At 54.2% G+C, this 27,754-nt stretch overlaps 1 protein-coding gene across 5 annotated transcripts in view; it reads left to right on the top strand.

The window, feature by feature from the left end:
* abcc4 (ATP binding cassette subfamily C member 4 (PEL blood group)) overlaps positions 1-27,754 on the top strand; it is a 471,758-nt gene that overhangs the window by 413,687 nt on the left and 30,317 nt on the right. For all 5 annotated transcript variants that reach the window (XM_072577875.1, XM_072577874.1, XM_072577873.1 and 2 more), the window contains one exon: positions 1,106-1,240. In XM_072577875.1, coding sequence (XP_072433976.1) covers positions 1,106-1,240 — 135 coding nt within the window. The remainder of the gene's footprint in view (positions 1-1,105; positions 1,241-27,754) is intronic.

The following is a 27,754-nucleotide window of genomic DNA, read 5'->3' as shown; positions in this document are numbered from 1 at the left end:
TTCTGTAAAATAAGACACTTACTCTCCTTTCGGCAACATCATGAAAGATTAACAAGGAATTAATCATCCATGATAGCGTATACCATTGCAGAATCAAGTCCACTTCAATTTTTTTTTAAAAACTAGGTTTAATTCAGATTGTACATAATCAACTGAAAAATGCTACATTGAGTTCAAATTAGATCTGAAGTCTCGTTCCAAATCAAATTACATAGTGTTCAAAAAGAAACTGCAAAAACTCAATTTTTGGGTCCTTCTATCTGTGTGAGCTGTGTTTCACACCTCTTTGCTGATTAGTTTAAAGGCAGTTGTGAACTCTAAATGAACTGAGCGACCTTTCTGTTGCCTGGCCCAGACCTGCCAAAAATTGGGGAAGGCTTTGGGTCAATTTATGGCCACTTAAAGGCCACACCACCTGTGACAGTGTTTTATCCAGGGTGGGGAAAGGCTGTACAGGAAGCCCAGTGGCTTTAGGGCTAAGACTAATGTCGAGCACAAGGTGATACCTTGGGCTGATTGGCGCAGGGGTACCTTCTCACCTCTGATTCAAACTCCAGCATCTTGAATCTGAGTCCAACACCCACCCACTTGCTCAATGAGAGCCCTGACTTCAGACTTAACTGTCAAGAGTATGGTGCTGGAAAGAGCTCCTGATGAAGAATTTTTGCCCGAAGCGTCAATTTTCCTGCTCCTCGGTAGCTGCCTGACCTGCTGTGCTTTTCCAGTACCACATTCTTGACTCTAATCTCCAACATCTGCAGTGCTCACTTTCACCTTCAGACTTAACTGGGCTCCCCAGTGTGTAGGACTACCTGTAGTTTGGCATCTGAGTTTCGAGAAAGACTTGCTTCTGTGATAGGTACAGATATCTCACCTTAAAGTAATTTAAGCTGCTGTCAACATTATATTGCTGCAAGGTAGATGTGGTCACTTTTCCGTCTCTCTCATACATTGATGCACCCACATGTTTTAGTCGGGAGAGGCATAGGTGCCACATTCTGCTTTCAAATGAACAATGTAACAAATCCAAAAACCCAGCTTGGAAATTGAGACTACTTTAATTGACAGTGCAAATTAAGCATTTTTTTTTGTTTGTTAACTGTAGGTGCTTGAAGCAGGAAGAGTTGCAGAGTTTGCAGAGCCCTGTGTTCTTCTAGAGAACAAAGATGGTTTATTCTACCAGATGGTGCAACACTTGGGCAAGGCTGAAGCAATTGCTGTGACAAAGACAGCCCAAGAGGTAAGGCTGTACATAAAAATATAAGTGAGTCTTAAAGTTCTTTGCATAATTTTTAAACTCCATAAGATCATAAAGTATAGGAGCAGAATTAAGTTATTTCGCCCATCGAATCTGTTCTGCCATTCAGCTGTGGTTAGAACATAGAACATAGAACAATACAGCACAGAACAGGCCCTTCGGCCCACGATGTTGTGCCGAACTTCTATCCTAGATTAAGCACCCATCCATGTACCTATCCAAATGCCGCTTAAAGGTCGCCAATGAATCTGACTCTACCACTCCCACGGGCAGCGCATTCCATGCCCCCACCACTCTCTGGGTGAAGAACCCACCCCTGACATCTCCCCTATACCTTCCACCCTTCACCTTAAATTTATGTCCCCTTGTAACACTCTGTTGTACCCGGGGAAAAAGTTTCTGACTGTCTACTCTATCTATTCCTCTGATCATCTTATAAACCTCTATCAAGTCACCCCTCATCCTTCGCCGTTCCAACGAGAAAAGGCCGAGAACTCTCAACCTATCCTCGTATGACCTACTCTCCATTCCAGGCAACATCCTGGTAAATCTTCTCTGCACCCTCTCCAAAGCTTCCACATCTTTCCTAAAGTGAGGCGACCAGAACTGCACACAGTACTCCAAATGTGGCCTAACCAAAGTCCTGTACAGCTGCAACATCACCTCACGACTCTTGAATTCAATCCCTCTGCTAATGAACGATAATACTCCATAGGCCTTCTTACAAACTCTATCCACCTGAGTGGCAACCTTCAAAGATCTATGTACATAGACCCCAAGATCCCTCTGTTCCTCCACCTGACCAAGAACCCTACCATTAACCCTGTATTCCGCATTCTTATTTGTTCTTCCAAAATGGACAACTTCACACTTGGCAGGGTTGAACTCCATCTGCCACTCCTCAGCCCAGCTCTGCATCATATCTAAGTCCTTCTGCAGCCGACAACAGCCCTCCTCACTGTCCACAACTCCACCTATCTTTGTATCATCTGCAAATTTACTGACCCACCCTTCGACTCCCTCATCTAAGTCATTAATAAAAATTACAAACAGCAGAGGACCCAGAACTGATCCCTGCGGAACTCCACTTGTAACTGGACTCCATGCTGAATATTTACCATCTACCACCACTCTCTGACTTCGACCGGTTAGCCAGTTTTCTATCCAATTGGCCAAATTTCCCTCTATCCCATGCCTCCTGACTTTCCGCATAAGCCTACCATGGGGAACCTTATCAAATGCCTTACTAAAATCCATGTACACTACATCCACTGCTCTACCCTCATCCACATGCTTGGTCACCTCCTCGAAGAATTCAATAAGACTTGTAAGGCAAGACCTACCCTTCACAAATCCGTGCTGGCTGTCCCTAATCAAGCAGTGCCGTTCCAGATACTCGTAAATCCTATCCCTCAGTACCCTTTCCATTACTTTGCCTACCACAGAAGTAAGACTAACTGGCCTGTAATTCCCGGGGTTATCCCTATTCTCTTTTTTGAACAGGGGCACAACATTCGCTACTCTCCAGTCCCCTGGTACCACCCCCGTTGCCAGTGAAGACGAGAAGATCATTGCCAACGGTACTGCAATTTCCTCTCTTGCTTCCCACATAATCCTAGGATATATCCCGTCAGGCCCGGGGGACTGGTCTATCCTCAAGTTGTTCAAAATGTCCAACACATCTTCCTTCCTAACAGATATCTCTTCTAGCTTATCAGTCCGTTTCACACTCTCCTCTTCAACAATACAGTCCCTCTCGTTCGTAAATACTGAAGAGAAGTACTTGTTCAAGACCTCTCCTATCTCTTCCGACTCAATACACAGTCTCCCACCACTGTCCTTGATCGGACCTACCCTCGTTCTCGTCATTCTCAGGTTTCTCACATACGCATAGAATGCCTTGGGGTTAACCTTGATCCTATCCGCCAGGGATTTTTCATGCCCTCTCTTAGCTCTCCTAATCCCTTTCTTCAGGTCCCTTCTGGCTATCCTGTATCCCTCCACTGCTCTGTCTGAACCTTGTTTCCTCAACCTTATGTAAGCCTCCTTCTTCCTCTTTACTAGACATTCAACCTCCCTCGTCAACCAAGGCTCCCTCACACGACCATTTCTTTCCTGCCTGATCGGTACATACATATCAAGGACACGTCGTATCTGCTCCTTGAAAAAGTCCCACATTTCCACCACATCCTTCCCTGACAGCCTATGCTCCCAACGTATGCTCCTCAAATCCTGTCTTACAGCATCGTAATTTCCCTTCCCCCAATTGTAAAAACTTCCTTGTTGTGTGCACCTATCCCTCTCCATAACCAAGGTGAAAGTGACAGAATTGTGGTCGCCATCACCAAAATGTTCACCCACTAACAAGCCCACCACTTGTCCCGGTTCGTTACCGAGTACCAAATCCAATATGGCCTCCCCTCTGGTTGGACAATCTACATACTGCGTTAGAAAAGCTTCCTGGACACACTGCACAAACACCGCCCCATCCAATCTACTTGATCTAAAGAGCTTCCAATCAATATTTGGGAAGTTGAAGTCGCCCATGACTACGACCCTGTGGCTTCTGCACCTTTCCAAAATCTGTTTCCCAATCTGTTTCTCCACATCTTTGCTGCTATTGGGGGGCCTATAATAAACACCCAACAAGGTGACTGCACCTTTCCTATTTCTGACTTCAGCCCATACTACCTCCAGAGGCAGATCTCCCTCAAACTTCCTTTCTGCAGCCGTTATACCATTTCTAATTAGCAATGCCACCCCCCCTCCTTTTTTACCACCCTCCCTAATCTTACTGAAACATCTGTAACCAGGAACCTCCAACAGCCATTCCTGTCCCTCATCTATCCATGTTTCCGTGATGGCTACAACATCGTAGTCCCAGGTACCGATCCATGCCTTAAGTTCACCCACCTTATTTCTGATACTCCTTGCATTGAAGTATACGCACTTGAGCCCATCTCTGTGTCCGTAAGTAGTCCCTGTCAGTGCTACCTTCTCCACAGCCTCCCTACAGTCTTGGACATCCTGACACACAGCTAGCTTACTTGCTGGACTACAAGTCCGGATCCCATCCCCCTGCCAAATTAGTTTAAACCCCCCCGAAGAGTGCTAGCAAACCTACCCCCCAGGATATTGGTGCCCTTCTGGTTCAGGTGCAACCCGTCCTGTTTATACAGGTCCCACCTTCCCCAGAATGCAGTCCAATTGTCCAAATATCTGAAGCCCTCCCTCCTACACCATCCTTGCAGCCACGTGTTCAACTGCACTCTCTCCCTATTCTTTGCCTCTCTGTCACGTGGCACCGGCAACAACCCAGAGATGACGACTCTGTCTGTCCTAGCTTTTAGCTTCCAGCCTAACTCCTTGAGCTCTTGAATGACCTCCCCGCCCCTCTTCCTACCTATGTCGTTGGTGCCAATGTGTACCACGACTTCTGGCTGCACACCCTCCCCCTTAAGGATTCTGAAGACACGGTCCGAGACGTCTCGGACCCTAGCACCCGGGAGGCAACAAACCATCCGAGAGTCTCGCCCATGTCCACAGAACCGCCTGTCCGTCCCTCTAACTAGAGAGTTGATGTATTTCTCAAGCCCATTCACCTGCCTTCACCCCATAACCGGTGATCTCCTTACCACAATGCAGCTCAGTGGTTAGCACTGCTTCCTCACAGCGCCAGAGACCCAGGTTCAATTCCAGCCTTGGGTGACTGTCTGTGTGGAGTTTGCACATTCTCCCCGTGTCTGTGTGGGTTTCTTCCGGGTGCTCCAGTTTCTCCCCACAGTCCAAAGATGTGCAGGCCAGGTGAATGGGCCATTCTAAATTGCCCATAATGTTAGGTACATTAGTCAGAGGAAAATGGATCTGGGTGGATTACTCTTCGGAGGGTCGGTGTGGACCTGTTGGACCGTAGGGCCTGTTTCCACACTGTAGAGAATCTAATTTAATCTAATCAAGAGCCTATCTATCTCTGTCTAAAATACACTCAATGACTTGGCCTTCAAGACCTTTGCAGCAATGAGTTCTACAGATTAACTACTCTCTGGCTCAAGAGGTTTATTCTCATCTCTGTTATAAAGGGTCATCCCTTCACTCTGAGACTGCACCCTTGGATCCTAGTCTTTTCTAGTGGAAGCATTTTCTCCATATCCACTCCATCCAGGCCTCACTGTAAGTTTCAATGCAGTTCCCCTCATCCTTTTAAACTCCCTCAAGTACAGACCCAGAGTCCTCAACCATTCATATGACAAGCCCTTCATCCCAGGATCATTCTTGTAATCCTTCTCTGGATTTTCCTTTCACGCCAGCACATTCCCCCCTAGATACGGGGCCCAAAACTGATCACAACATTCCAACTGCGATTGACCAGCCTTACACAGCCTCAGCAGTATATCTCTGCTCTTGTATTCTAATCTTCTTGAAATGAAAGCTAATGCTGTATTTGTCTTCCTAATTGCAAACTGTACCTGCAAAGTTAACCTGAAGAGAATCCTGAACTAGGACTCTCAGCTCCTTTTCTGCATTAGATTTCTGATACCATCCTTCATTTAAGAAATAGACTACGCCTTGAATTTTCCTACCAAAATGCATAACCTCATACATTCACATGTTGTAGTCCATTTGCCATTTCTTTGCCCACTCCCCTAGCCTGACTAAGTCCTTCTGCAGCCTCCCTGCTTATTCAATATGTTAAGTGTCATCTGCAAACTTCCCAACAAAGCCTTCGCTTCCTTCATCCAGATCGTTAATATATAAGGTTAATAGTTGGAGTCCTAACACTGACGCCTGCACTACCCCACTAGTCACCAGCTGCCATCCTGTAAAAGATCCCTTTATACGTACTCTGCTTTCTGCTAGTCAGCCAATCCTCTGTCCATGCCAGTACCTTGCCCCTAACACAATGGGCACTTGTCTTATTTAGCAGTGGCCTATGCTGCACATTCTGGAAATCCAAACAGATCATATCCACTGGTTCTCCTTTGTCTAATCTGCTTATTACCTCCTCAGAGAATTCTAACAGATTTGCCAGGCAAGACTTCCCTTGATGAAGCCATGCTGGCTCAACTTTATTTTAACATGCTCTTTCAATTGCTCCATAATGTCATCTTAATAATGGACTCTAAAATCTTACCACCTATACAAGTCAGATTCTCTGTCTTCTTAAATAAAGTCAAAAATCACATGACATTGGATTATTATCCAACAGGTTTATTTGAAAGCACAAGTTTTCGGAGCCCTGCTGCTTCTTCAGATAGCTAGTGTACATCGGACACAGAATCCATAAGTGAAAAGTTTTTGCAGAAGTAACAAAGAGGATTGAAGAGGGTAGATGTGATCTATATGATTTTCAGTAAGGTATTCAACAAAGTTCCCCATGGGGGACTGGTGAGCAAGGTTAGATCTCATGAAGTACAGGGAGAACTTGCCATTTGGACACAAAACTAGCTCAAAGTTAGAAGACAGAGACTGGTGGTGGAGGGTTGTTTTTCAGACTGGAGGCCACTGGAGTGCCAAAAGGATTGGTGCTGGGTCCACTACTTTTAGAACATAGCACATAGAACAGTGTAGCACAGAATAGACCCTTCGACACTCGATGTTGCGCACCTGTGAACTATTCTCAGCTTGTCCCCCTATACTATCCCATCATCATCCATGTGTTTATCCAAGGATTTTTTAAATTGTTTATAATTTCATAATTTATATAAATGATTTGGATGTGAGCATAAGAGGTATAGTTAGTAAGTTTGCTGATGACACCAAAACTGAAGTTGTCGTGGACAGCAAAGAAGGTTACCTTAGATTACAACGGGATCTTGATCAGATGGGCCAGTGGGCTGAGAAAAGGCAGATGGAGTTTAATTTAGATAAATGTGAGATGCTGCATTTTGGGAAAGCAAATCTTAGCAGGACTCATATACTTAACGGTAAGGTCCTCAGGAGTGTTGCTGAACAAAGAGACCTTGGGGTGCAGGTTCATAGCTCCTTGAAAGTGGAGTCGCAGGTAGACAGGATAGTGAAGAAAGCATTTGGTATGCTTTCCTTTATTGGTCAGAGTATTGAGTACAGGAGTTGGGAGGTCATGTTGCGGCTGTACAGGACATTGGTTAGGCCACTTTTGGAATGTTGTGTGCAATTCTGGTCTCCTTCCTATTGGAAGGATGTTGTGAAACTTGAAAGGGTTCAGAAAAGATTTACAAGGATGTTGCCAGGATTTGAGGACTTGAGGAAAAAGGAGAGGCTGCACAGGCTGGGGCTGTTTTCCCTGGAGCATCAGAGGCTGAGGGGTGACCTTATAGAGGTTTATAAAATTATGAGGGGCATGGATCGGATAAATAGACAAAGTCTTTTCCCTGGGGTGGGAGAGTGCATCGGTTTAAGGTGAGAGGGGAAAGATATAAAAGAGGCCTAAGGGGCAATCTTTTCACGCAGAAGATGGTGCGTGTATGAAATTAGATACCAGAGGATGTGGTGGAGGCTGGTACAAATGCAACATTTAAAAGACATTTGGATGGGTGTATGAATAGGGAGAATGTGGAAGGATATGAGCCAGGAGCTGGCAGGTGGGACTAGATTGGATTGGGATATCTGGTCAGTATGGACAAGTTGGAGTGAAGAGTCTGTTTCCATGCAGTACATCTCTATGGCTTTATCAAAAGGTCATCCAACTGATGCTAATGTATTGAACAAATCTAAGTGGCTGTTAAGTCTTTGATCAGTTAGAATGAAGATGCAGGTTTCAATTGATTAATATCTAAATCCCAGAATTTCTTTCAAGTCACTACCCCAAGATAACTTGAAATATAATCAGTAGAAAGAGATGACATATGATGTCAGACAATGCACTTTAGTGTGTGTGTGGGAGAGTGTGTGTGAGGAGTTGTCTGTGTGTGGGGGGGGGGGGAGAGTGTGTGTGTGGGGTGGGAAGAGTGTGTGTGTGCGTCAGAGTGTGTGTGAGTGGGTGTGTGTGTGGGGGAGAGTGTATGTGGGAGTGGGGGCGTGTGGGAGTGTGAGTGGGAGAGTGTGTGTGTGTGTGGGAGTGTTTGTGTATGTGTGGGGGGGAAGAGTGTGCGCGGGTGCGTGAGAGTGTGAGTGTGTGTGTGGGGAGGAGAGTGGGGTTGTGTGTATGTGGGAGAGTGTGTTTGTGTGTGGAGGGCAGAGTGTGTGTGTGTGGAAGAGAGTGCGTGTGTATGTGTGCGTGGGAGAGTGTGTGTGTGTGTGGGAGAGTGTGTGTGTGTGCGCGCGTGTGTGTGTGGGCGGGGAGAGTGTGTGTGGGAGCTGGAGATTGTGTGTGGGGGGAGACTGTGTGTGTGGGGGGGGAGACTGTGTGTGTGTGGAGGGGAGAGTGTGTGTGAGTAGGGGAGAGTGTGTGTGTGTGTGGGCGGGGAGAGTGTGTGTGGGAGCTGGAGATTGCGTGTGGGGGGAGAGTGTGTGTGTGGGGGGGAAGAGTGTGTGTGTGTGGAGGGGAGAGTGTGTGTGAGTAGGGGAAAGTGTGTGTGTGTGTGGGCGGGGAGAGTGTGTATGTGGGGGGGAGAATGTGTGTGTGGGGGAGAGTGTGTGAGAGTAGGGGAGAGTGTGTGTGTGTGGGCGGGCGTGGAGAGTGTGTATGTGGGGGGGAGAGTGTGTGTGTGGGAGCTGGAGATTGCGTGTGGGGGCTAGAGCGTGCGTGTTGGGGGAGAGTGTGCGTGTGGGGAAAGAGTGTGTGTGTGTGGGGGGGGGAAGAGTGTGTGTGTGTGTGTAGGGGAGAGTGTGTGTGTAGGGGAGAGTGTGTGTGAGTAGGGGAGAGTGTGTGTGTGTGTGTGTGTAGGGGGAGAGTGTGTGTGTGTAGGGGGAGTGTGTGTGTGTGGGGGGAGTGTGTGTGTGGGGGGGAGTGTGTGTGTGTGGGGGGGGGTGTGTGTGGGGGGGAGTGTGTGGGGGTGGGGAATGTGTGTGTGGGGGGGAGTGTGTGTGGGGGGGGAATGTGTGTGTGTGGGGGGAGTGTGTGTGTGTGTGTGTGGGGGGAGTGTGTGTGTGTGGGGGGAGTGTGTGTGTGGGGGGGAGTGTGTGTGTGTGGGGGGAATGTGTGTGTGTGGGGGGGAGAGTGTGTGTGTGTGTGGGGGGGAGAGTGTGTGTGTGTGTGGGGGGGAGAGTGTGTGTGTGTGGGGGGGGAGTGTGTGTGTGTGGGGGGGGGAGTGTGTGTGGGGGGGGGAGTGTGTGTGTGGGGGGGAGAATGTGTGTGTGGGGGGGAGTGTGTGTGTCGGGGGGGTGTGTGTGTGTGTGGGGGGGGAGTGTGTGTGGGGGGGGAGTGTGTGTGTGTGGGGGGGAGTGTGTGTGTGGGGGGAGTGTGTGTGGGGGGGGAGTGTGTGTGTCGGAGGGGAGTGTGTGTGTGGGGGGGGGGGAGTATGTATGTGTGTGGGGGGGGGAGTGTGTGTTTGTGTGTGGGGGGGAGTGTGTGTGTGGGGGGGAGTGTGTGTGGAGGGAGTGTGTGTGTGGTGGGTGAAGAGAGTGTGGGGTGGTGAGTGTGTGTGGGGTGGTGAGTGTGTGTGCGTGTGTGGGAGAGTGCATGTGTGGTAGTGAGTGTGTGTGTGGGACAGAGTGTATGCGTGAGAGTGTTTATGTGTGCGTGAGTGTGTGGGGAGAGAGTGTGTGTGCGTGTGAGTATGTCTGGGAGAGAGTGTGCGCGTGTGAGTGTGTGTCTGTGCACGTCAGAGTGTGTGTGTGTGTGCACGCCTGAGAGAGTTTGTGTGTGCGCGCGTGAGAGTGTGTGTGTGGGGGGGGGAGAGAGTGTGTGGGGGGGGGGAGAGGGTGTGTGTGTGGGAGAATGTGTTAGTGGGAGGGAGAGAGTATGTGTGTGTGTGTGAGTGTGTGTGGGGGGGGAGGGAGAGTGTGTGTGGGGGGGGAAGGGAGAGTGTATGTGGGGGGAGAGGGGGTTTGTGTGTGGGGGGGGAAGAGATGCGTGTGTGTGGGGGGAAGAGTGCGTGTGTGTGGGGGGGAAGAGTGTGTGTGTGTGCGGGGGAGATTGTGTTTGTGTGTGTGTGGAGGGGGAGAGTGTGTGTGGGGGAGAGTGTGCGTGAGTGTGTGGTGGGGGGAAGTGTGTGTGTGTGTGTGTGGAGGGGGAAGAGTGTGTGTGTGTAGAGGGGGAAGAGTGTGTGTGTGTGTGTGGAGGGGGAAGAGTGTGTGTGTGTGTGTGGAGGGGGAAGAGTGTGTGTGTGTTTGGGAGGAAGAGTGTGTGTGTGGGAGAGTGTGAGGGTGTGTGTGGGGGGGAGAGTCTGTGGGTGCGTGAGAGTGTGTGTGGGAGAGTGAGAGTGTGTGTGTGTCGGGGGAGAGTGTGTGTGTGGGAGTGTGTGTCTGTGTGTGGGAGGGTGTGTGTCTGTGTGTGGGAGAGTGTGTATGTGGCGGGGAGTGTGTGTGTGAGAGAGTGTGAGTGTGAGAACGTGTATGTGTGTCTGTGTGAAGGGGAGAATGTGTGTGTGGGGGGGGAAGAGTGCGTGTGTGTGTGAGGGGTAAGAATGTGTGTGTATGTGGGGGGGAGAGTGTGTGTGTGTGGGAGAGTGTGTGTTGGGGGAAGAGTGTGTGTGTATGTGGGGGGAAGAGTTTGTGTGTGTGTGAGAGAGTGTATGAGTGAGAGCGTGTGTGTGTGTGTCTGTGTGAAGGGGAGAATGTGTGTGGGGGGGAGAAGAATGTGTGTGTATGTGGGGGGGGAGAGTGTGTGGTTGTATATGTGTGGGAGAGTGTGTGTTGGGGGAAGAGTGTGTGTGAATGTGGGGGGAAGAGTTTGTGTGTGTGTGAGAGTGTGTGTGAGAGTGTGTGTATGTGAGAGAGAAAGTGTGTGTGTGAGAGAGGAGAGTGTGTGTGTGGGGTGGGGGGAGAGTGTGTATGTGCGTGGGAGGAAGAGTGTGTGTGTGGGGGGGGGAGTGTGTGTGGGGGGGGAGTGTGTGTGGGGGGGGAGTGTGTGTGGGGGGGGGAGTGTGTGTGGGGGGGGAGTGTATGTGGGGGGGGAGTGTGTGTGCGGGGGGGAGTGTGTGTGTCGGGGGGAGTGTGTGTGTGGGGGGGAGTGTGTGTGTGTGGGGGGGGAGAGTGTGTGGGGGGGAGAGTGTGTGTGGGGAGGGAGAGTGTGTGTGGGGAGGGAGAGTGTGTGTGGGGAGGGAGAGTGTGTGTGTGGGGGGGAGAGTGTGTGTGTGTGGGGGGAGAGTATGTGTGTGGGGGTGGAGAGTGTGTGTGTGTGGGGGTGGAGAGTGTGTGTGTGTGGGGGTGGAGAGTGTGTGTGTGGGGGGGTGGAGAGTGTGTGTGTGTGGGGGTGGAGAGTGTGTGTGGGGGTGGAGAGTGTGTGTGGGGGGGAGAGTGGGTGTGTGGGGGGGGGGAGAGTGTATGTGTATGTGTGGAGGAATGTGTGTGTGGGGGAGAATGTGTGTGTATCTGTCCGTGTGTGTGTGTGTGTGTGTGCGCGCGTGTGAGAGAGAGAGAGAGTGGGGGGAGAGTGTTTGGATGTGTGGGGGGGAGTGTGTGTGGGGGGGGGACAGGCTGTGTATGTGGGGGGGGAGAGAGTGTGTGTGTGAGGGGGAGAGGGTGTGTGTGTGTGGGAAATTGTGTGTGTGTGCGAGAGTATGTTTGTTGGGGGGGGTAGGTGTGTGTGTGTGGGGGGGAGAGTGTGTGTGCATGAGTGTGTGTGTGGGAGATTGTGTGTGTGTGACTGTGTTGGGGGGAGAGTATGTGTGTGTGTGCGTGAGTGTGTGTATGTGGGGGAGATTGTGTGGGAGTGTGTGTGTGTGGGGGGGAGAGTGCGTGTGTATGAGAGAGAGAGATCATGTGTGTGTGTGGGTGGGTGTGTGTGTGGAGGGGGAGAGTGTGTGTGTGGAGGGGGAGAGTGTGTGTGTGGAGGGGGAGAGTGTGTGTGTGTGGAGGGGAGAGTGTGTGTGGTGGGGCGAGGGGGTTTGTGTGTGGGGGGGGAGTGTGTGTGTGGTGGGGAGAGGGGGTATTTGTGTGGGGGGGAGAGTGTATGTGTGGGGGGGAGAGGGGGTTTTTGTGTGGGAGAGTGTGTGTGTGTGAGAGAGTGTGTGTGTGTCTGTGTGTGTGAGAGTATGTGTGTGTGCGCGTGAGAGTGTGTGTGTGGGGGGGAGAGGGTGTGTGTGTGTGAGAGAGAGCGTATGTGAGGGGGAGAGGGGGTTTTTGTTGGGGGGAGAGTGCATGTGTGGGGGGGAGTGTGTGTGTGGTGAGAAGAGGGGGTTTGTGTGGGACAGTGTGTGTGTGTGAGAGAGTATGTCTGTGTGTTTGTGTGAGAGTATGTGTGTTTGGAGGGGAGTGTGTGTGTCGGGGGAAAGTGTGTGTGTGGGAGGGAGTGTGTGTGTGTGGGGGGAATGTGTGTGTGTGTGTGGGGGGGAGTGTTTCTGTGGGGGGGTGTGTGTGTGTGGGCGGGTGTGTGTGTGTGGGGGGGGAGTGTGTGTTGGGGGGGAGTGTGTGTGGGGGGGGGGAGTGTGTGTGCGTGGGGGGGGAGTGTGTGTGCGTGGGGGGGAGTGTGCGTGGGGGGGAGTGTGTGTGTGGGGGGTGTGTGTGGGGGGGGGAGTGTGTGTTTGTGTGTGGAGGGGAATGTGTGTGTGTGTGGAGGGGAATGTGTGTGTGTGTGGGGGGGAGTGTGTGTGTGTGGGGGGGGGAGTGTGTGTGTGTGTGGAGTGTGTGTGTGTGGGGGGGGAGTGTGTGTGTGTGTGGAGTGTGTGTGTGTGGGCGGGGGGAGTGTGTGTGTGGGGGGGTGTGTGTGTGTGGGGGGGAGTGTGTGATTGTGTGTGTGGAGGGGAATGTGTGTGTGTGGGGGGAGTGTGTGTTTGTGTGTGGGGGGGAGTGTGTGTGTGATGGGGAATGTGTGTGTGGGGGGGAGTGTGTGTGTGTGGGGGGGAGTGTGTGTGTGGGGGTGAGTGTGTGTGTGGGGGGGGAGTGTGTGTGTGTGTGGGGGGTGTGTGTGTTTGTGTGTGGGGGGGAGTGTGTGTGTGGAGAGGAATGTGTGTGTGTGGGGGGAGTGTGTGTTTGTGTGTGATGGGGAATGTGTGTGTGTGGGGGGAGTGTGTTTGTGTGTGGAGGGAAATGTGTGTGTGTGTGGGGGGAGTGTGTGTGTGGTGGGTGAAGAGTGTGTGTGGGGTGGTGAGTGTGTGTGGGGTGGTGAGTGTGTGTGTGGGAGAGTGTGTGTCTGTGTATGTGGGGGAGAGTGGGTGTGTGTGTGGGTGAGTGTGTGTGCGTATGTGGGAGAGTGCACGTGTAGTAGTGAGTGTGTGTGTGGGACAGAGTGTGTGCGTGAGAGTGTTTATGTGTGCGTGAGTGTGTGTGTGGGGAGAGAGTGTGTGTACGTGTGAGTATGTCTGGGAGAGAGTGTGAGTGTGTGTCTGTGCACGTCAGAGTGTGTGTGTGTGCACGCCTGAGAGAGTTTGTGTGTGCACGCGTGAGAGTGTATGTGTGTGTGTGCACGCCTGAGAGAGTTTGTGTGTGTGCGCGTGAGTGTGTGTGTGGGAGAATGTGTTAGTGGGAGGGAGAGAGTGTGCGTGTGGGAGAGTATGTGTGTGGGAGAGAGCGTGTGTATGTGTGTGGGGAGGGAGAGTGTATGTGGGGGGTAGAGGGGGTTTGTGTGTGGGGGGGAGAGTGTATGTGGGGGGGAGAGGGGGTTTGTGTGTGTCGGGGGGGGGGAGTGTGTGTGGGAGGGAGAGGGGGTTTTGTGTGTGTGCGGGAGAGTGTGTGTGCCTGTGAGTGTGGGGGGAGAGTGTGTGCGTGTGAGTATATGTGGGAGAGTGTGTGTGTAGCACGCCTGAGAGGGATTGTGTGTGTGCGTGGGAGAGTGGGTGTGTGTGTGGGGGGGGGGGGGGGGGGGGAGAGTGTGTGTGTGTGGGGGGGAGAGTGGGGGTGGGGGTGGAAAGTATGTGTGTGGGGGGAGAGGGTGTGTGTGTGGGAGAGAGTGTGGATGTGGATGTGGGGGGGGGAGAGGGTGTGTGTGTGTGAGAGAGAGCGTATGTGAGGGGGAGAGGGGGTTTTTGTGTGGGGGAGAGTGTATGTGTGGGGGGGAGTGTGTGTGTGGTGAGGAGAGGGGGTTTGTGTGGGACAGTGTGTGTGTGTGAGAGAGTATGTCTGTGTGTTTGTGTGAGAGTATGTGTGTTTGGAGGGGAGTGTGTGTGTCGGGGGAAAGTGTGTGTGTGGGACAGTGTGTGGGAGGGAGTGTGTGTGGGGGGAATGTGTGTTTGTGTGTGGGGGAATGTGTCTGTGTGTGGGGGGCAATGTGGTTATGTGTGTGGGGGAATGTGTGTGTGTGTGGGGGGGGGGAGTGTGTGTGTGTGGGGGGGGAGTGTGTGTGTGTGGGGGGGGAATGTGTGTATGTGTGGGGTGTTTGTGTGTGGAGGGGAATGTGTGTGTGTGGAGGGGAATGTGTGTGTGTGGAGGGGAATGTGTGTGTGTGGGGGGAGTGTGTGTGTGGGGGGGGGAGTGTGTGTGTGTGGAGGGGAGTGTGTGTGTGGGGGGGAGTGTGTGTGTGGGGTGTCTGTGTGTGTGGAGGGGAATGTGTGTGTGTGGGGGGGGAGTGTGTGTGTGTGTGGGGGGAAGTGTGTGTGTGTGTGGGGAGTGTGTGTGTGGGGGGGATGTTTGTGGGGAGGAGTGTGTGTGTCGGGGGGCAGTGTGTGTGTGGGGGGGAGTGTGTGTGTGTGGGGGGGGGAGTGTGTATGTGTGTGGGGGGGGAGTGTGTGTGTGGGAGGGAGTGTGTGTGTGGGGGGGAATGTGTGTGGAGGGAGTGTGTGTGTGGTGGGTGAAGAGAGTGTGGGGTGGTGAGTGTGTGTGTGGGAGAGTGTGTGTCTGTGTATGTGGGGGAGAGTGGGTGTGTGTGTGTGTGTGGGAGAGTGCATGTGTGGTAGTGAGTGTGTGTGTGGGACAGAGTGTATGCGTGAGAGTGTTTATGTGTGCGTGAGTGTGTGTGGGGAGAGAGTGTGTGTGCGTGTGAGTATGTCTGGGAGAGAGTGTGCGCGTGTGAGTGTGTGTCTGTGCACGTCAGAGTGTGTGTGTGTGTGCACGCCTGAGAGAGTTTGTGTGTGCGCGCGTGAGAGTGTGTGTGGGGGGGGGGGAGAGAGTGTGTGGGGGGGAGAGGGTGTGTGTTTGGGAGAATGTGTTGGTGGGAGGGAGAGAGTATGTGTGTGTGGGAGAGAGTGTGTGTGCGTGAGAGTGTGTGTGGGGGGGAGGGAGAGTGTATGTGGGGGGAGAGGGGGTTTGTGTGTGTGGGGGGGAAGAGATGCGTGTGTGTGGGGGGAAGAGTGCGTGTGTGTGGGGGGGAAGAGTGCGTGTGTGTGCGGGGGAGATTGTGTTTGTGTGTGTGTGGAGGGGGAGAGTGTGCGTGAGTGTGGGAGAGTGTGTGTGTGTGGGAGAGTGTGTATGTGGCGGGGAGTGTGTGTGTGAGAGAGTGTGAGTGTGAGAGCGTGTATGTGTGTCTGTCTGTGTGAAGGGGAGAATGTGTGTGTGGGGGGGGAAGAGTGCGTGTGTGTGTGGGGGGGAAGAATGTGTGTGTATGTGGGGGGGAGTGTGTGTGTGTGTGTGGGAGAGTGTGTGTTGGGGAAGAGTGTGTGTGTATGTGGGGGGAAGAGTTTGTGTGTGTGTGTGTGTGTGTGAGAGTGAGAGCGTGTGTGTGTGTGTCTGTGTGAAGGGGAGAATGTGTGTGGGGGGGAGAAGAATGTGTGTGTATGTGGGGGGGAGAGTGTGTGTGTGTATATGTGTGGGTGTGTGGGAGAGTGTGTGTTGGGGGAAGAGTGTGTGTGTATGTGGGGGGAAGAGTTTGTGTGTGTGTGAGAGTGTGTGTGTGAGAGAGGAGAGTGTGTGTGTGGGGTGGGGGAGAGTGTGTGGGCGTGTATGGGAGTGTATGTGGGCAGGGAGAGTGTGTGTGTGTGGGGGCGAGTGTGTGTGTGTGGGGGGGGGGAGTGTGTGTGTGTGTGTGGGGGGGGAGTGTGTGTGTGTGTGTGGCGGGGGAGTGTGTGTGTGTATGGGGGAGAGTGTGTGTGTGGGGGGGAGAGTGTGTGTGTGGGGGGGAGAGTGTGTGTGGGGGGGAGAGTGTGTGTGTGGGGGGAGAGTATGTGTGTGTGGGGGGGAGTGTGTGTGTGGGGGGGAGTGTGTGTGTGGGGGGAGTGTGTGTGTGGGGGGGAGTGTGTGTGTGTGTGGGGGGGGGGGAGTGTGTGTTTGTGTGTGGCGGGGGAGTGTGTGTGTGTATGGGGGGGGAGAGTGTGTGTATGGGGGGGGAGAGTGTGTGTGTGGGGGGGAGAGTGTGTGTGTGGGGGGGAGAGTGTGTGGGGGTGGGGGGGAGAGTGTGTGGGGGTGGAGAGTGTGTGTGGGGGTGGAGAGTGTGTGTGGGGGTGGAGAATGTGTGTGTGGGGGTGGAGAATGTGTGTGTGTGGGGGTGGAGAGTGTGTGTGTGTGGGGGGGTGAGTGTGTGTGGGGTTGGAGAGTGTGTGTGGGGGTTGAAAGTGTGTGTGGGGGGGGAGAGTGGGTGTGTGGGGGCGGCGGAGAGAGTGTATGTGTATGTGTGGAGGAATGTGTGTGTGGGGGAGAATGTGTGTGTGTGTCCGTGTGTGTGTGCGCGTGTGAGAGAGAGAGAGAGTGGGGGGAGAGTGTTTGGATGTGTGGGGGGGGAGAGTGTGTGGGGGGGACAGGCTGTGTATGTGGCGGGGGGAGAGAGTGTGTGTGTGAGGGGGAGAGGGTGTGTGTGTGTGTGTGGGAAATTGTGTGTGTGTGCGCGAGAGTATGTTTGTGGGGGGGGTAGGTGCGTGTGTGGGGGGGGTGTGTGTGACTGTGTTGGGGGGAGAGTATGTGTGTGTGTGCGTGAGTGTGTGTATGTGGGGGAGATTGTGTGGGAGTGTGTGTGTGGGGAGAGAGTGTGTGTACGTGTGAGTATGTCTGGGAGAGAGTGTGAGTGTGTGTGTGTGCACGCCTGAGAGAGTTTGTGTGTGCGCGCGTGAGAGTGTATGTGTGTGTGTGCACGCCTGAGAGAGTTTGTGTGTGTGCCCGTGAGGGTGTGTGTGTGGGAGAATGTGTTAGTGGGAGGGGGAGAGTGTGTGTGTGGGAGAGTATGTGTGGGAGAGAGCGTGTGTATGTGTGTGGGGAGGGAGAGTGTATGTTGGGGGGAGAGGGGGTTTGTGTGTGGGGGGTGGGAGAGTGTATGTGGGGGGGAGAGAGGGTTTGTGTGTGTGGGAGGGAGAGTGTGTGGGAGGGAGAGGGGGTTTTGTGTGTGTGCGGGAGAGTGTGTGTGCCTGAGAGTGTGTGGGTGAGTGTGGGGGGAGAGTGTGTGCGTGTGAGTATGTGTGGGAGAGTGTGTGCGCATGAGAGTGTGTGTGTAGCACGCCTGAGAGGGATTGTGTGTGCGCGTGGGAGAGTGGGTGTGTGTGTGTGGCAAGCCTGTGTGTATGTTTGTGTGTGTGGGGGCGAGAGTGTGTGTGTATGGGGGGGAGAGTGGGGGTGGGGGTGGAATGTGTGTGTGTGGTGGGGAGAGGGTGTGTGTGTGTGAGAGAGAGCGTATGTGAGGGGGAGAGGGGGTTTTTGTGTGGGGGGAGAGTGTATGTGTGGGGGGGAGTGTGTGTGTGGTGAGGAGAGGGGGTTTGTGTGGGACAGTGTGTGTGAGAGAGTATGTCTGTGTGTTTGTGTGAGAGTATGTGTGTTTGGAGGGGAGTGTGTGTGTCGGGGGAAAGTGAGTGTATGGGAGAGTGTGTGTGGGAGAGTGTGTGGATGTGTGTGGGAGGGAGTGTGTGTGTGTGTGTGTGGTGGGGGGAATGTGTCTGTGTGTGGGGGGCAATGTGGGTATGTGTGTGGGGGAATGTGTGTGTGTGGGGGGGGAGTGTGTGTGTGGGGGGGGAGTGTGTGTGGGGGGGGAGTGTGTGTGTGGTGTGTGTGTGTGGGGGGGGAGTGTGTGTTAGTGTGTGTGTGGAGGGGAATGTGTGTGTGTGGGGGGAGTGTGTGTGTGTGTGTGGGGGGGAGTGTGTGTGTGTGGGGGGGGAGTGTGTGTGTGTGGGGGGGAGTGTGTGTGTGGGGGGGGAGTGTGTGTGTGGGGGGGGAGTGTGTGTGTGGGGGGTGAGTGTGTGTGTGGGGGGAGTGTGTGTTTGTGTGTGGAGGGGAATGTGTGTGTGGGGGGAGTGTGTGTTTGTGTGTGGAGGGGAATGTGTGTGTGTGGGGGGAGTGTGTGTGTGGTGGGTGAAGAGTGTGTGTGGCGTGGTGAGTGTGTGTGGGGTGGTGAGTGTGTGTGAGTGTGGGAGAGTGTGTGTCTGTGTATGTGGGGGAGAGTGGGTGTGTGTGTGGGTGAGTGTGTGCGTGTGTGGGAGAGTGCATGTGTAGTAGTGCGTGTGTGTGTGTGGGACAGAGTGTGTGCGTGAGAGTGTTTATGTGTGCGTGAGAGTGTTTATGTGTGCGTGAGAGTGTGTGTGGGGAGAGAGTGTGAGTATGTCTGGGAGAGAGTGTGAGTGTGTGTCTGTGCACGTCAGAGTGTGTGTGTGTGCACGCCTGAGAGAGTTTGTGTGTGCGCGCGTGAGAGTGTATGTGTGTGTGTGCACGTCAGAGTGTGTGTGTGTGCACACCTGAGAGAGTGTGTGTGTGTGGGAGAATGTGTTAGTGGGAGGGAGAGAGTGTGTGTGTGGGAGGGTGTGTGTGGGAGAGTATGTGTGTGGGAGAGAGCGTGTGTATGTGTGTGGGGAGGGAGAGTGTATGTGGGGGGGAGAGGGGGTTTGTGTGTGGGGGGGAGAGTGTATGTTGGGGGGAGAGGGTGTTTGTGTGTGTGGGGGGGAGAGTGTATGTGGGGGGGAGAGGGGGTTTGTGTGTGTGGGGCGGGGAGAGTGTATGTGGGGGGGAGAGGGGGTTTGTGTGTGTGGGGCGGGGAGAGTGTATGTGGGGGGGAGAGAGGATTTGTGTGTGTGGGAGGGAGAGTGTGTGTGGTAGGGAGAGGGGGTTTTGTGTATGTGCGGGAGAGTGTGTGTGCCTGAGAGTGTGTGGGTGAGTGTGGGGGGAGAGTGTGTGTGCGTGTGAGTATGTGTGGGAGAGTGTGTGTGCATGAAAGTCTGTATGTAGCACGCCTGAGAGGGATTGTGTGTGTGCGTGGGAGAGTGGGTGGGTGTGTGTGTGTGGGGCAAGCCTGTGTGTATGTGTGTGTATGTGGGTGCGAGAGTGTGTGTGTGGGGGGGGGAGAGTGGGGGTGGGGGTGGAAAGTGTGTGTGTGTGGGGGATGGAGAGTGTGTGTGGGGGGAGTGTGTGTGGGCATGTATGGGAGTGTGTGTGGGGGGGGGAAGTGTGTGTGTGTGTGTGTGTGTTGGGGGAGAGTGTGTGTGTATGTGTGGGGGCGTGTGTGTGTGGGAGAGTGTGTGTGTGTGGGAGAGTGGGGGGAGAGTGTGTGGATGTATGTGTGAGAGTGTGTGTGGGGGAGAGGCTGTGTGTGTGGGGGGGAAGAGGGTGTGTGTGTGAGGGGGAGAGGGTATGAGTGTGTATGTGTGAGAGAGTGTGTTTGAGGGGAGAGAGGGTGTGTGTGTGGGAGAGTATGTATGCGTGAGTGTGTGTGTGACAGAGTGTGTGTGTGGGGGGGGAGGAGTGTGTGTGGGGGGGAGAGTATGTGTGTATGGAGGGAGGGTATGTGTGTTGGGTGGAGAGTGTGTGTGTGTGTCTGTGTGTGTGGGAGAGTGGGGAGAGAGTGTGTGGATGTATGTGGGAGAGGGTGTGTGTGTGTGTGAGGGGGAGAGGGTGTGAGAGTGTGTGTGGGGGAGAGGGTGTGTGAGTGTGTGTGTGTGGGAGAGTGGGTTTTAGAGTGTGTGCATGTATGTGGGAGAGTGTGTGGGGGACAGGCTGTGTGGATGTGGGGGGAGAGGGGGTGGGTGTGTGTGTGTATGCGCACATGTGTGTGTGTGTGAAATTGTGTGTGTGTGCGAGAGTATGTTTGTGGGGGGGAGGGTGTGTGTGTGTGTGTGTGTAGGGTGGAGAGTGTGTGTGTGGGGAGTGTGTGTTGGGGGGAGAGTGTGTGTGTGTGTGTTGGGGGAGTGTGTGTGGGGTGTAGAGTGTGTGGGTGTTGGAGTGTGTGTGGAGGGATAGAGTGTGTGTGGTTGGGGGGAGTGTGTGTGGTTGGGGGAGTGTGTGTGTTGGGGGGAGTGTGTGTGTGTGGAGGGGAGTGTGTGTGGGGGGGTAGAGTGTGTGGGGGGGGAAGAGTGTGTGTGGGTGGGTGCGTGAGAGTGTGCGTGTGGGAGAGTGTGAGTGGGTGTGGGGGGGGAGAGTGGGTGTGTGTGTGTGTGGGAGAGTGTGTGTGTGGAGGGAGAAGTGTGTGTGTGTGTGTGGAGGGGGAAGAGTGTGTGTGTGTGGAGGGGGAAGAGTGTGTGTGTGTCTGGTGGGGGAAGAGTGTGAGTGTGTGTGGAGTAGTGAGAGTGTGTGTGCGTGAGAGTGTGTGTGGGAGAGTGAGAGTGTGTGTGTGTCGGGGGAGAGTGTGTGTGTGGGAGAGTGTGTGTCTGTGTGTGGGAGAGTATGTATGTGGGGGGGAGTGTGTGAGTGTGAGAGCGTGTGTGTGTGTGTGTGTGTGTGTGTGTGGAGGGGAGAATGTGTGTGTGTGGGAGGAAGAGATGCGTGTGTGTGGGGGGGAAGAGATGCGTGTGTGTGGGGGGGAAGAGTGCGTGTGTGTGGGGGTGAAGAGGTCGTGTGTGTGGGTGGGAAGAGTGTGTGTGTGTGGGGGGGGGGTGTGTGGATGTGTGTGGGAGAGTGTGTGTGTGTGTGTGTGGGGGGGAGATTGTATTTGTGTGTGTGAGAGAGTGTGGATGTGTGTGGGAGAGTGTGTGTGTGTGTGTGGGGGAGATTGTGTTTGTGTGTGTGAGAGAGTGTGAGTGTGTGTGGGGGAGAGTGTGCGTGTGTGTGTGTGTGTGTGTGTGGAGGGGGAAGAGTGTGTGTGCGTGTGTGTGGAGGGGGAAGAGTGTGTGTGTGTGGAGGAGGAAGTGTGTGTGTGTGTGGAGGAGGAAGTGTGTGTGTGTGTGGAGGGGGAAGAGTGTGTGTGTGTGGAGGGGGAAGAGTGTGTGTGTGTGTGGAGGAGGAAGAGTGTGTGTATATAGAGGGGAAAGAGTGTGTGTGTGTTTGGGGGAAGAGTGTGTGTCTGGTGGGGGAAGAGTGTGTGTGTGGGAGAGTGTGAGTATGTGTATGTGGGGAAGCGTGGGTGTGTGTGGGGGGGAGAGTCTGTGGGTGCGTGAGAGTGTGTGTGGGAGAGAGAGTGTGTGTGTGTCGGAGGAGAGTGTGTGTGTGGGAGTGTGTGTCTGTGTGTGGGAGAGTGTGTATGTGGGGGGGAGTGTGTGTGTGAGAGTGTGAGAGCGTGTATGTGTGTCTGTCTGTGTGAAGGGGAGAATGTGTGTGTGGGGGGGGAAGAGTGCGTGTGTGTGTGGGGGGGAAGAGTGTGTGTGTGGGGGGTAAGAATGTGTGTGTATGTGGGGGGGGAGAGTGTGTGTGAGTGTGAGAGAGAGTGTGTGTGTGGGAGAGTGTGTGTTGGGGAAGAGTGTGTGTGTATGTGGGGGGAAGAGTTTGTGTGTGAGAGAGTGTGTGTGTGTGAGAGAGTGTGTGAGTGAGAGCGTATGTGTGTGTGTCTGTGTGAAGGGGAGAATGTGTGTGTATGTGGGGGGGGAGAGTGTGTGTGTGTATATGTGTGGGAGTGTGTGTGTGAGAGAGAGTGTGTGTGGGAGAGTGAGAGTGTGTGTGTGTCGGAGGAGAGTGTGTGTGTGGGAGTGTGTGTCTGTGTGTGGGAGAGTGTGTATGTGGGGGGGAGTGTGTGTGTGAGAGTGTGAGAGCGTGTATGTGTGTCTGTCTGTGTGAAGGGGAGAATGTGTGTGTGGGGGGGGAAGAGTGCGTGTGTGTGGGGGGGAAGAGTGTATGTGTGGGGGGTAAGAATGTGTGTGTATGTGGGGGGGAGAGTGTGTGTGAGTGTGAGAGAGTGTGTGTGTGTGGGAGAGTGTGTGTTGGGGAAGAGTGTGTGTGTATGTGGGGGGAAGAGTTTGTGTGTGAGAGAGTGTGTGTGTGTGAGAGAGTGTGTGAGTGAGAGCGTATGTGTGTGTGTCTGTGTGAAGGGGAGAATGTGTGTGTATGTGGGGGGGAGAGTGTGTGTGTGTATATGTGTGGGAGTGTGTGTGTGAGAGAGAGAGTGTGTGTGGGAGAGTGAGAGTGTGTGTGTGTCGGAGGAGAGTGTGTGTGTGGGAGTGTGTGTCTGTGTGTGGGAGAGTGTGTATGTGGGGGGGAGTGTGTGTGTGAGAGTGTGAGAGCGTGTATGTGTGTCTGTCTGTGTGAAGGGGAGAATGTGTGTGTGGGGGGGGAAGAGTGCGTGTGTGTGTGGGGGGGAAGAGTGTGTGTGTGGGGGGTAAGAATGTGTGTGTATGTGGGGGGGAGAGTGTGTGTGAGTGTGAGAGAGAGTGTGTGTGTGGGAGAGTGTGTGTTGGGGAAGAGTGTGTGTGTATGTGGGGGGAAGAGTTTGTGTGTGAGAGAGTGTGTGTGTGTGAGAGAGTGTGTGAGTGAGAGCGTATGTGTGTGTGTCTGTGTGAAGGGGAGAATGTGTGTGTATGTGGGGGGGAGAGTGTGTGTGTGTATATGTGTGGGAGTGTGTGTGTGAGAGAGAGAGTGTGTGTGGGAGAGTGAGAGTGTGTGTGTGTCGGAGGAGAGTGTGTGTGTGGGAGTGTGTGTCTGTGTGTGGGAGAGTGTGTATGTGGGGGGGAGTGTGTGTGTGAGAGTGTGAGAGCGTGTATGTGTGTCTGTCTGTGTGAAGGGGAGAATGTGTGTGTGGGGGGGGAAGAGTGCGTGTGTGTGGGGGGGAAGAGTGTATGTGTGGGGGGTAAGAATGTGTGTGTATGTGGGGGGGAGAGTGTGTGTGAGTGTGAGAGAGTGTGTGTGTGTGGGAGAGTGTGTGTTGGGGAAGAGTGTGTGTGTATGTGGGGGGAAGAGTTTGTGTGTGAGAGAGTGTGTGTGTGTGAGAGAGTGTGTGAGTGAGAGCGTATGTGTGTGTGTCTGTGTGAAGGGGAGAATGTGTGTGTATGTGGGGGGGAGAGTGTGTGTGTGTATATGTGTGGGAGTGTGTGTGTGAGAGAGAGAGTGTGTGTGGGAGAGTGAGAGTGTGTGTGTGTCGGAGGAGAGTGTGTGTGTGGGAGTGTGTGTCTGTGTGTGGGAGAGTGTGTATGTGGGGGGGAGTGTGTGTGTGAGAGTGTGAGAGCGTGTATGTGTGTCTGTCTGTGTGAAGGGGAGAATGTGTGTGTGGGGGGGGAAGAGTGCGTGTGTGTGGGGGGGAAGAGTGTATGTGTGGGGGGTAAGAATGTGTGTGTATGTGGGGGGGAGAGTGTGTGTGAGTGTGAGAGAGTGTGTGTGTGTGGGAGAGTGTGTGTTGGGGAAGAGTGTGTGTGTATGTGGGGGGAAGAGTTTGTGTGTGAGAGAGTGTGTGTGTGTGAGAGAGTGTGTGAGTGAGAGCGTATGTGTGTGTGTCTGTGTGAAGGGGAGAATGTGTGTGTATGTGGGGGGGAGAGTGTGTGTGTGTATATGTGTGGGAGTGTGTGTGTGAGAGAGAGAGTGTGTGTGGGAGAGTGAGAGTGTGTGTGTGTCGGAGGAGAGTGTGTGTGTGGGAGTGTGTGTCTGTGTGTGGGAGAGTGTGTATGTGGGGGGGAGTGTGTGTGTGAGAGTGTGAGAGCGTGTATGTGTGTCTGTCTGTGTGAAGGGGAGAATGTGTGTGTGGGGGGGGAAGAGTGCGTGTGTGTGGGGGGGAAGAGTGTATGTGTGGGGGGTAAGAATGTGTGTGTATGTGGGGGGGAGAGTGTGTGTGAGTGTGAGAGAGTGTGTGTGTGTGGGAGAGTGTGTGTTGGGGAAGAGTGTGTGTGTATGTGGGGGGAAGAGTTTGTGTGTGAGAGAGTGTGTGTGTGTGAGAGAGTGTGTGAGTGAGAGCGTATGTGTGTGTGTCTGTGTGAAGGGGAGAATGTGTGTGTATGTGGGGGGGAGAGTGTGTGTGTGTATATGTGTGGGAGTGTGTGTGTGAGAGAGAGAGTGTGTGTGGGAGAGTGAGAGTGTGTGTGTGTCGGAGGAGAGTGTGTGTGTGGGAGTGTGTGTCTGTGTGTGGGAGAGTGTGTATGTGGGGGGGAGTGTGTGTGTGAGAGTGTGAGAGCGTGTATGTGTGTCTGTCTGTGTGAAGGGGAGAATGTGTGTGTGGGGGGGGAAGAGTGCGTGTGTGTGGGGGGTAAGAATGTGTGTGTATGTGGGGGGGAGAGTGTGTGTGTGTATATGTGTGGGAGTGTGTGTGTGAGAGAGAGAGTGTGTGTGTGTGGGAGAGTGTGTGTTGGGGGAAGAGTGTGTGTGTATGTGGGGGGAAGAGTTTGTGTGTGTGAGAGTGTGTGTATGTGAGAGAGAGAGTGTGTGTGTGTGAGAGAGGAGAGTGTGTGTGTGGGGGGGGTGGAGTGTGTGTGGGGGGGGAGTGTGTGTGGGGGGAGTGTGTGTGGGGGGGGAGTGTGTGTGTGGGGGGGGAGTGTGTGTGTGTGGGGGAGTGTGTGTGTGGGGGGGAGTGTGTGTGTGGGGGGGGAGTGTGTGTGTGGGGGTGGAGTGTGTGTGTGGGGGGGGAGTGTGTGTGTGTGTGTGGGGAGAGTGTGTGTGTGTGGGGAGAGTGTGTGTGTGTGGGGGTGGAGAATGTGTGTGTGTGGGGGTGGAGAATGTGTGTGTGTGGGGAGGGAGAGTGTGTGTGTGTGGGGAGGGAGAGTGTGTGTGGGGAGGGAGAGTGTGTGTGTGGGGATGGAGAATGTGTGTGTGTGTGGGGGTGGAGAGTGTGTGTGTGGGGGTGGAGAGTGTGTGTGTGGGGGGTGGAGAGTGTGTGTGTGGGGGGGGAGAGTGTGTGTGGGGGTGGAGAGTGTGTGTGTGGGGGTGGAGAGTGTGTGTGTGGGGGTGGAGAGTGTGTGTGTGGGGGTGGAGAGTGTGTGTGTGGGGGGGGAGAGTGTGTGTGGGGGAGAATGTGTGTGTGTCTGTCCGTGTGTGTGTGTGTGTGCGTGTGAGAGAGAGAGAGAGAGTGGGGGGAGAGTGTTTGGATGTGTGGGGGGGAGAGTGTGTGGGGGGGACAGGCTGTGTATGTGGGGGGGGAGAGAGTGTGTGTGTGAGGGGGAGAGGGTGTGTGTGTGTGGGAAATTGTGTGTGTGTGCGAGAGTATGTTTGTGGGGGGGTAGGTGTGTGTGTGTGGGGGTAGAGTCTGTGGGTGTGTGAGTGTGTGTGTGGGAGATTGTGTGTGTGTGACTGTGTGGGGGGAGAGTGTGTGCGTGTGTATGAGAGAGAGAGATCGTGTGTGTGTGTGGAGGGGAGAATGTGTGTGTGGGTGGGTGTGTGTGTGTGGAGGGGGAGAGTGTGTGTGTGGAGGGGGAGAGTGTGTGTGTGGAGGGGGAGAGTGTGTGTGTGTGGGAGGGGAGAGGGTGTGTGTGTGTGTGAGGGGGAGAGGGTGTGAGAGTGTGTGTGGGAAATTGTGTGTGTGTAGGAAATTGTGTGTATGTGTGTGTGGGGGGGAGTGTGTGTGGTAGGAAGTGTGTGTTTAGGGTGGTGAGTGTGTGTGTGTGGGAGAGTGTGAGTGTGTGTGTGGGGGTTAGTGTGTGTGTGTGGGAGTGTGTGTGTGTGCGTGAGAATGTGTGTGCCTGAGAGTGTGTGGGTGAGTTTGGGGGGAGAATGTGTGTGCGTGTGAGTATGTGTGGGAGAGTGTGTGCGCATGAGAGTGTGTGTGTGCACGCCTGAGAGAGATTACGTGAGCGTGAGAGTGTGTGTGTGTGGGGGGCGAGAGTGTGGGGGGGGAGAGTGGGTGTGTGCGTGAGAATGTTTCGGGGGAGAGTGTGTGTGTGAGAGAGAGTGTGTGTGCGGGGGGAAGAGTGTGCGTGCGGGGAGAGCGGGTTTGTGTTTGTGGGGGGGAAGAGTGTGTGTGTGAGTGTGTGTGTGTGGGCAGGGAGAGTGTGTGTGAGGGCGGGGAGAGTGTGTGTGAGGGCGGGGAGAGTGTGTGTGTGTTGGGCGGAAGTGTGTGTGTATGTGTGGGGGAGTGTGTATGGGAGAGTGGGGGGAGAGTGTGTGGATGTATGTGGGAGAGTGTATGTGTGGGGGAGAGGCTGTGTGTGTGTGTGTGTGAGAGTGTGTGTGCGTGTGAGAGTGTATGTGGGGGGAGAGTGTGTGTGTGGGGGGAGAGTGTGTGTGTGTGGGAGAGTGTGGGGAGAGTGTGTGGATGTATGTGGGAGAGTGTGTATGGGGGGGAGAGGGTGTGTGTGTGGGGGAGAGGCATGTGTGTGTGGGAGGGGAGAGGGTGTGTGTGTGAGGGGGAGAGGGTGTGAGAGTGTGTGTGGGAAATTGTGTGTGTGTAGGAAATTGTGTGTATGTGTGTGTGGGGGGGAGGGTGTGTGTGTGCGTGTGCGTGAGAGTGTGTGTGCGCGTGAGTGTGTGTGTGGGGGGGAAAGTGTGAGTGTGTGTGTGTGGGGGAGAGTGGGTGTGTGTGTGGGGGAGAGTGGTTATGTGTGTGTGTGGGAGTGTGTGTGTGTGTGTGCAGGAGAGTGTGCACCTGAGAGTGTGCGTGTGTGTGTGGGGGGGGGGGGGGGGGACAGTGTGTGTGTGGGAGTGTATGTGTGTGTTGGGGGGGGGGACAGTGTGTGTGTGGGACTGTGTGTTTGGGGTGGTGAGAGTGTGTGTGTGTGGGGGAGAGTGGGAGTGTGTGTGTCTGGGTGAGAGTGGGTGTGTGTGTGGGGGAGAGTGGGTGTGTGTGTGGGGGAGAGTGGTTATGTGTGTGTGTGGGAGTGTGTGTGTGTGTGCAGGAGAGTGTGCACCTGAGAGTGTGCGTGTGTGTGTGTGTGTGGGGGGGGGAGGGGGGGGACAGTGTGTGTGGGAGTGTGTGTGTGTGGGGGGACGGGACAGTGTGTGTGTGGGAGTGTGTGTGTGTTGGGGGAGAGTGGGAGAGTGTGTGGATGTGTGTGGGAGAGTGAGTGTGTGGATGTGTGTGGGAGAGTGTGTGTGGGGAGGGAGAGTGTGCGTGAGTGTGTGTGTGGGGGGGAAATTGTGTTTGTGTGTGGATGTATGTGGGAGAGTATGTGTGGGGGGAGAGTGTGCGTGAGTGTGTGTGTGGGGGGGAGATTGTGTTTGTGTGTGAGAGAATGTGAGTGTGTGTGTGGAGGGGGAGAGTGTGTGTGGGGGGAGAGTGTGTGTGTGGGGGAGAGTGTGTGTGGGTGAGAATGTGTGTGTGTGTGGGGGGGGGGAGTGTGTGTGTGGGGGAGAGTGTGTGTGGGACTGTGTGTTTGGGGTGGTGAGAGTGTGTGCGTGTGTGGGAGTGTGTGTGGGAGAGTGTGCGTCTGAGAGTGTGTGTGGAGGGGGGAAGAGAGTGTGTGCGTGTGAGTATGTGGGGGAGAGAATATGCGTGCTTGAGAGTGTGTGTGCACGCCTGAGAGAGTTTGTGTGTGCGCGCGTGAGTATGTGTGTGGGAGAGTGGGGGTGTGTGTGGGGGGTAAGAGTGGGTGTGTGCGTGAGAGTATGGGGGGGAGAGTGTGTGTGTGAGAGAGAGAGGGTGCGTGT

Source organism: Chiloscyllium punctatum, chromosome 9 (genome assembly GCF_047496795.1).
Source record: "Chiloscyllium punctatum isolate Juve2018m chromosome 9, sChiPun1.3, whole genome shotgun sequence".
Lineage (NCBI taxonomy): Eukaryota > Metazoa > Chordata > Chondrichthyes > Orectolobiformes > Hemiscylliidae > Chiloscyllium > Chiloscyllium punctatum.
The sequence above is the reverse complement of the archived record's forward strand: the minus strand, read 5'-3'. Positions and strand labels throughout refer to the sequence as shown.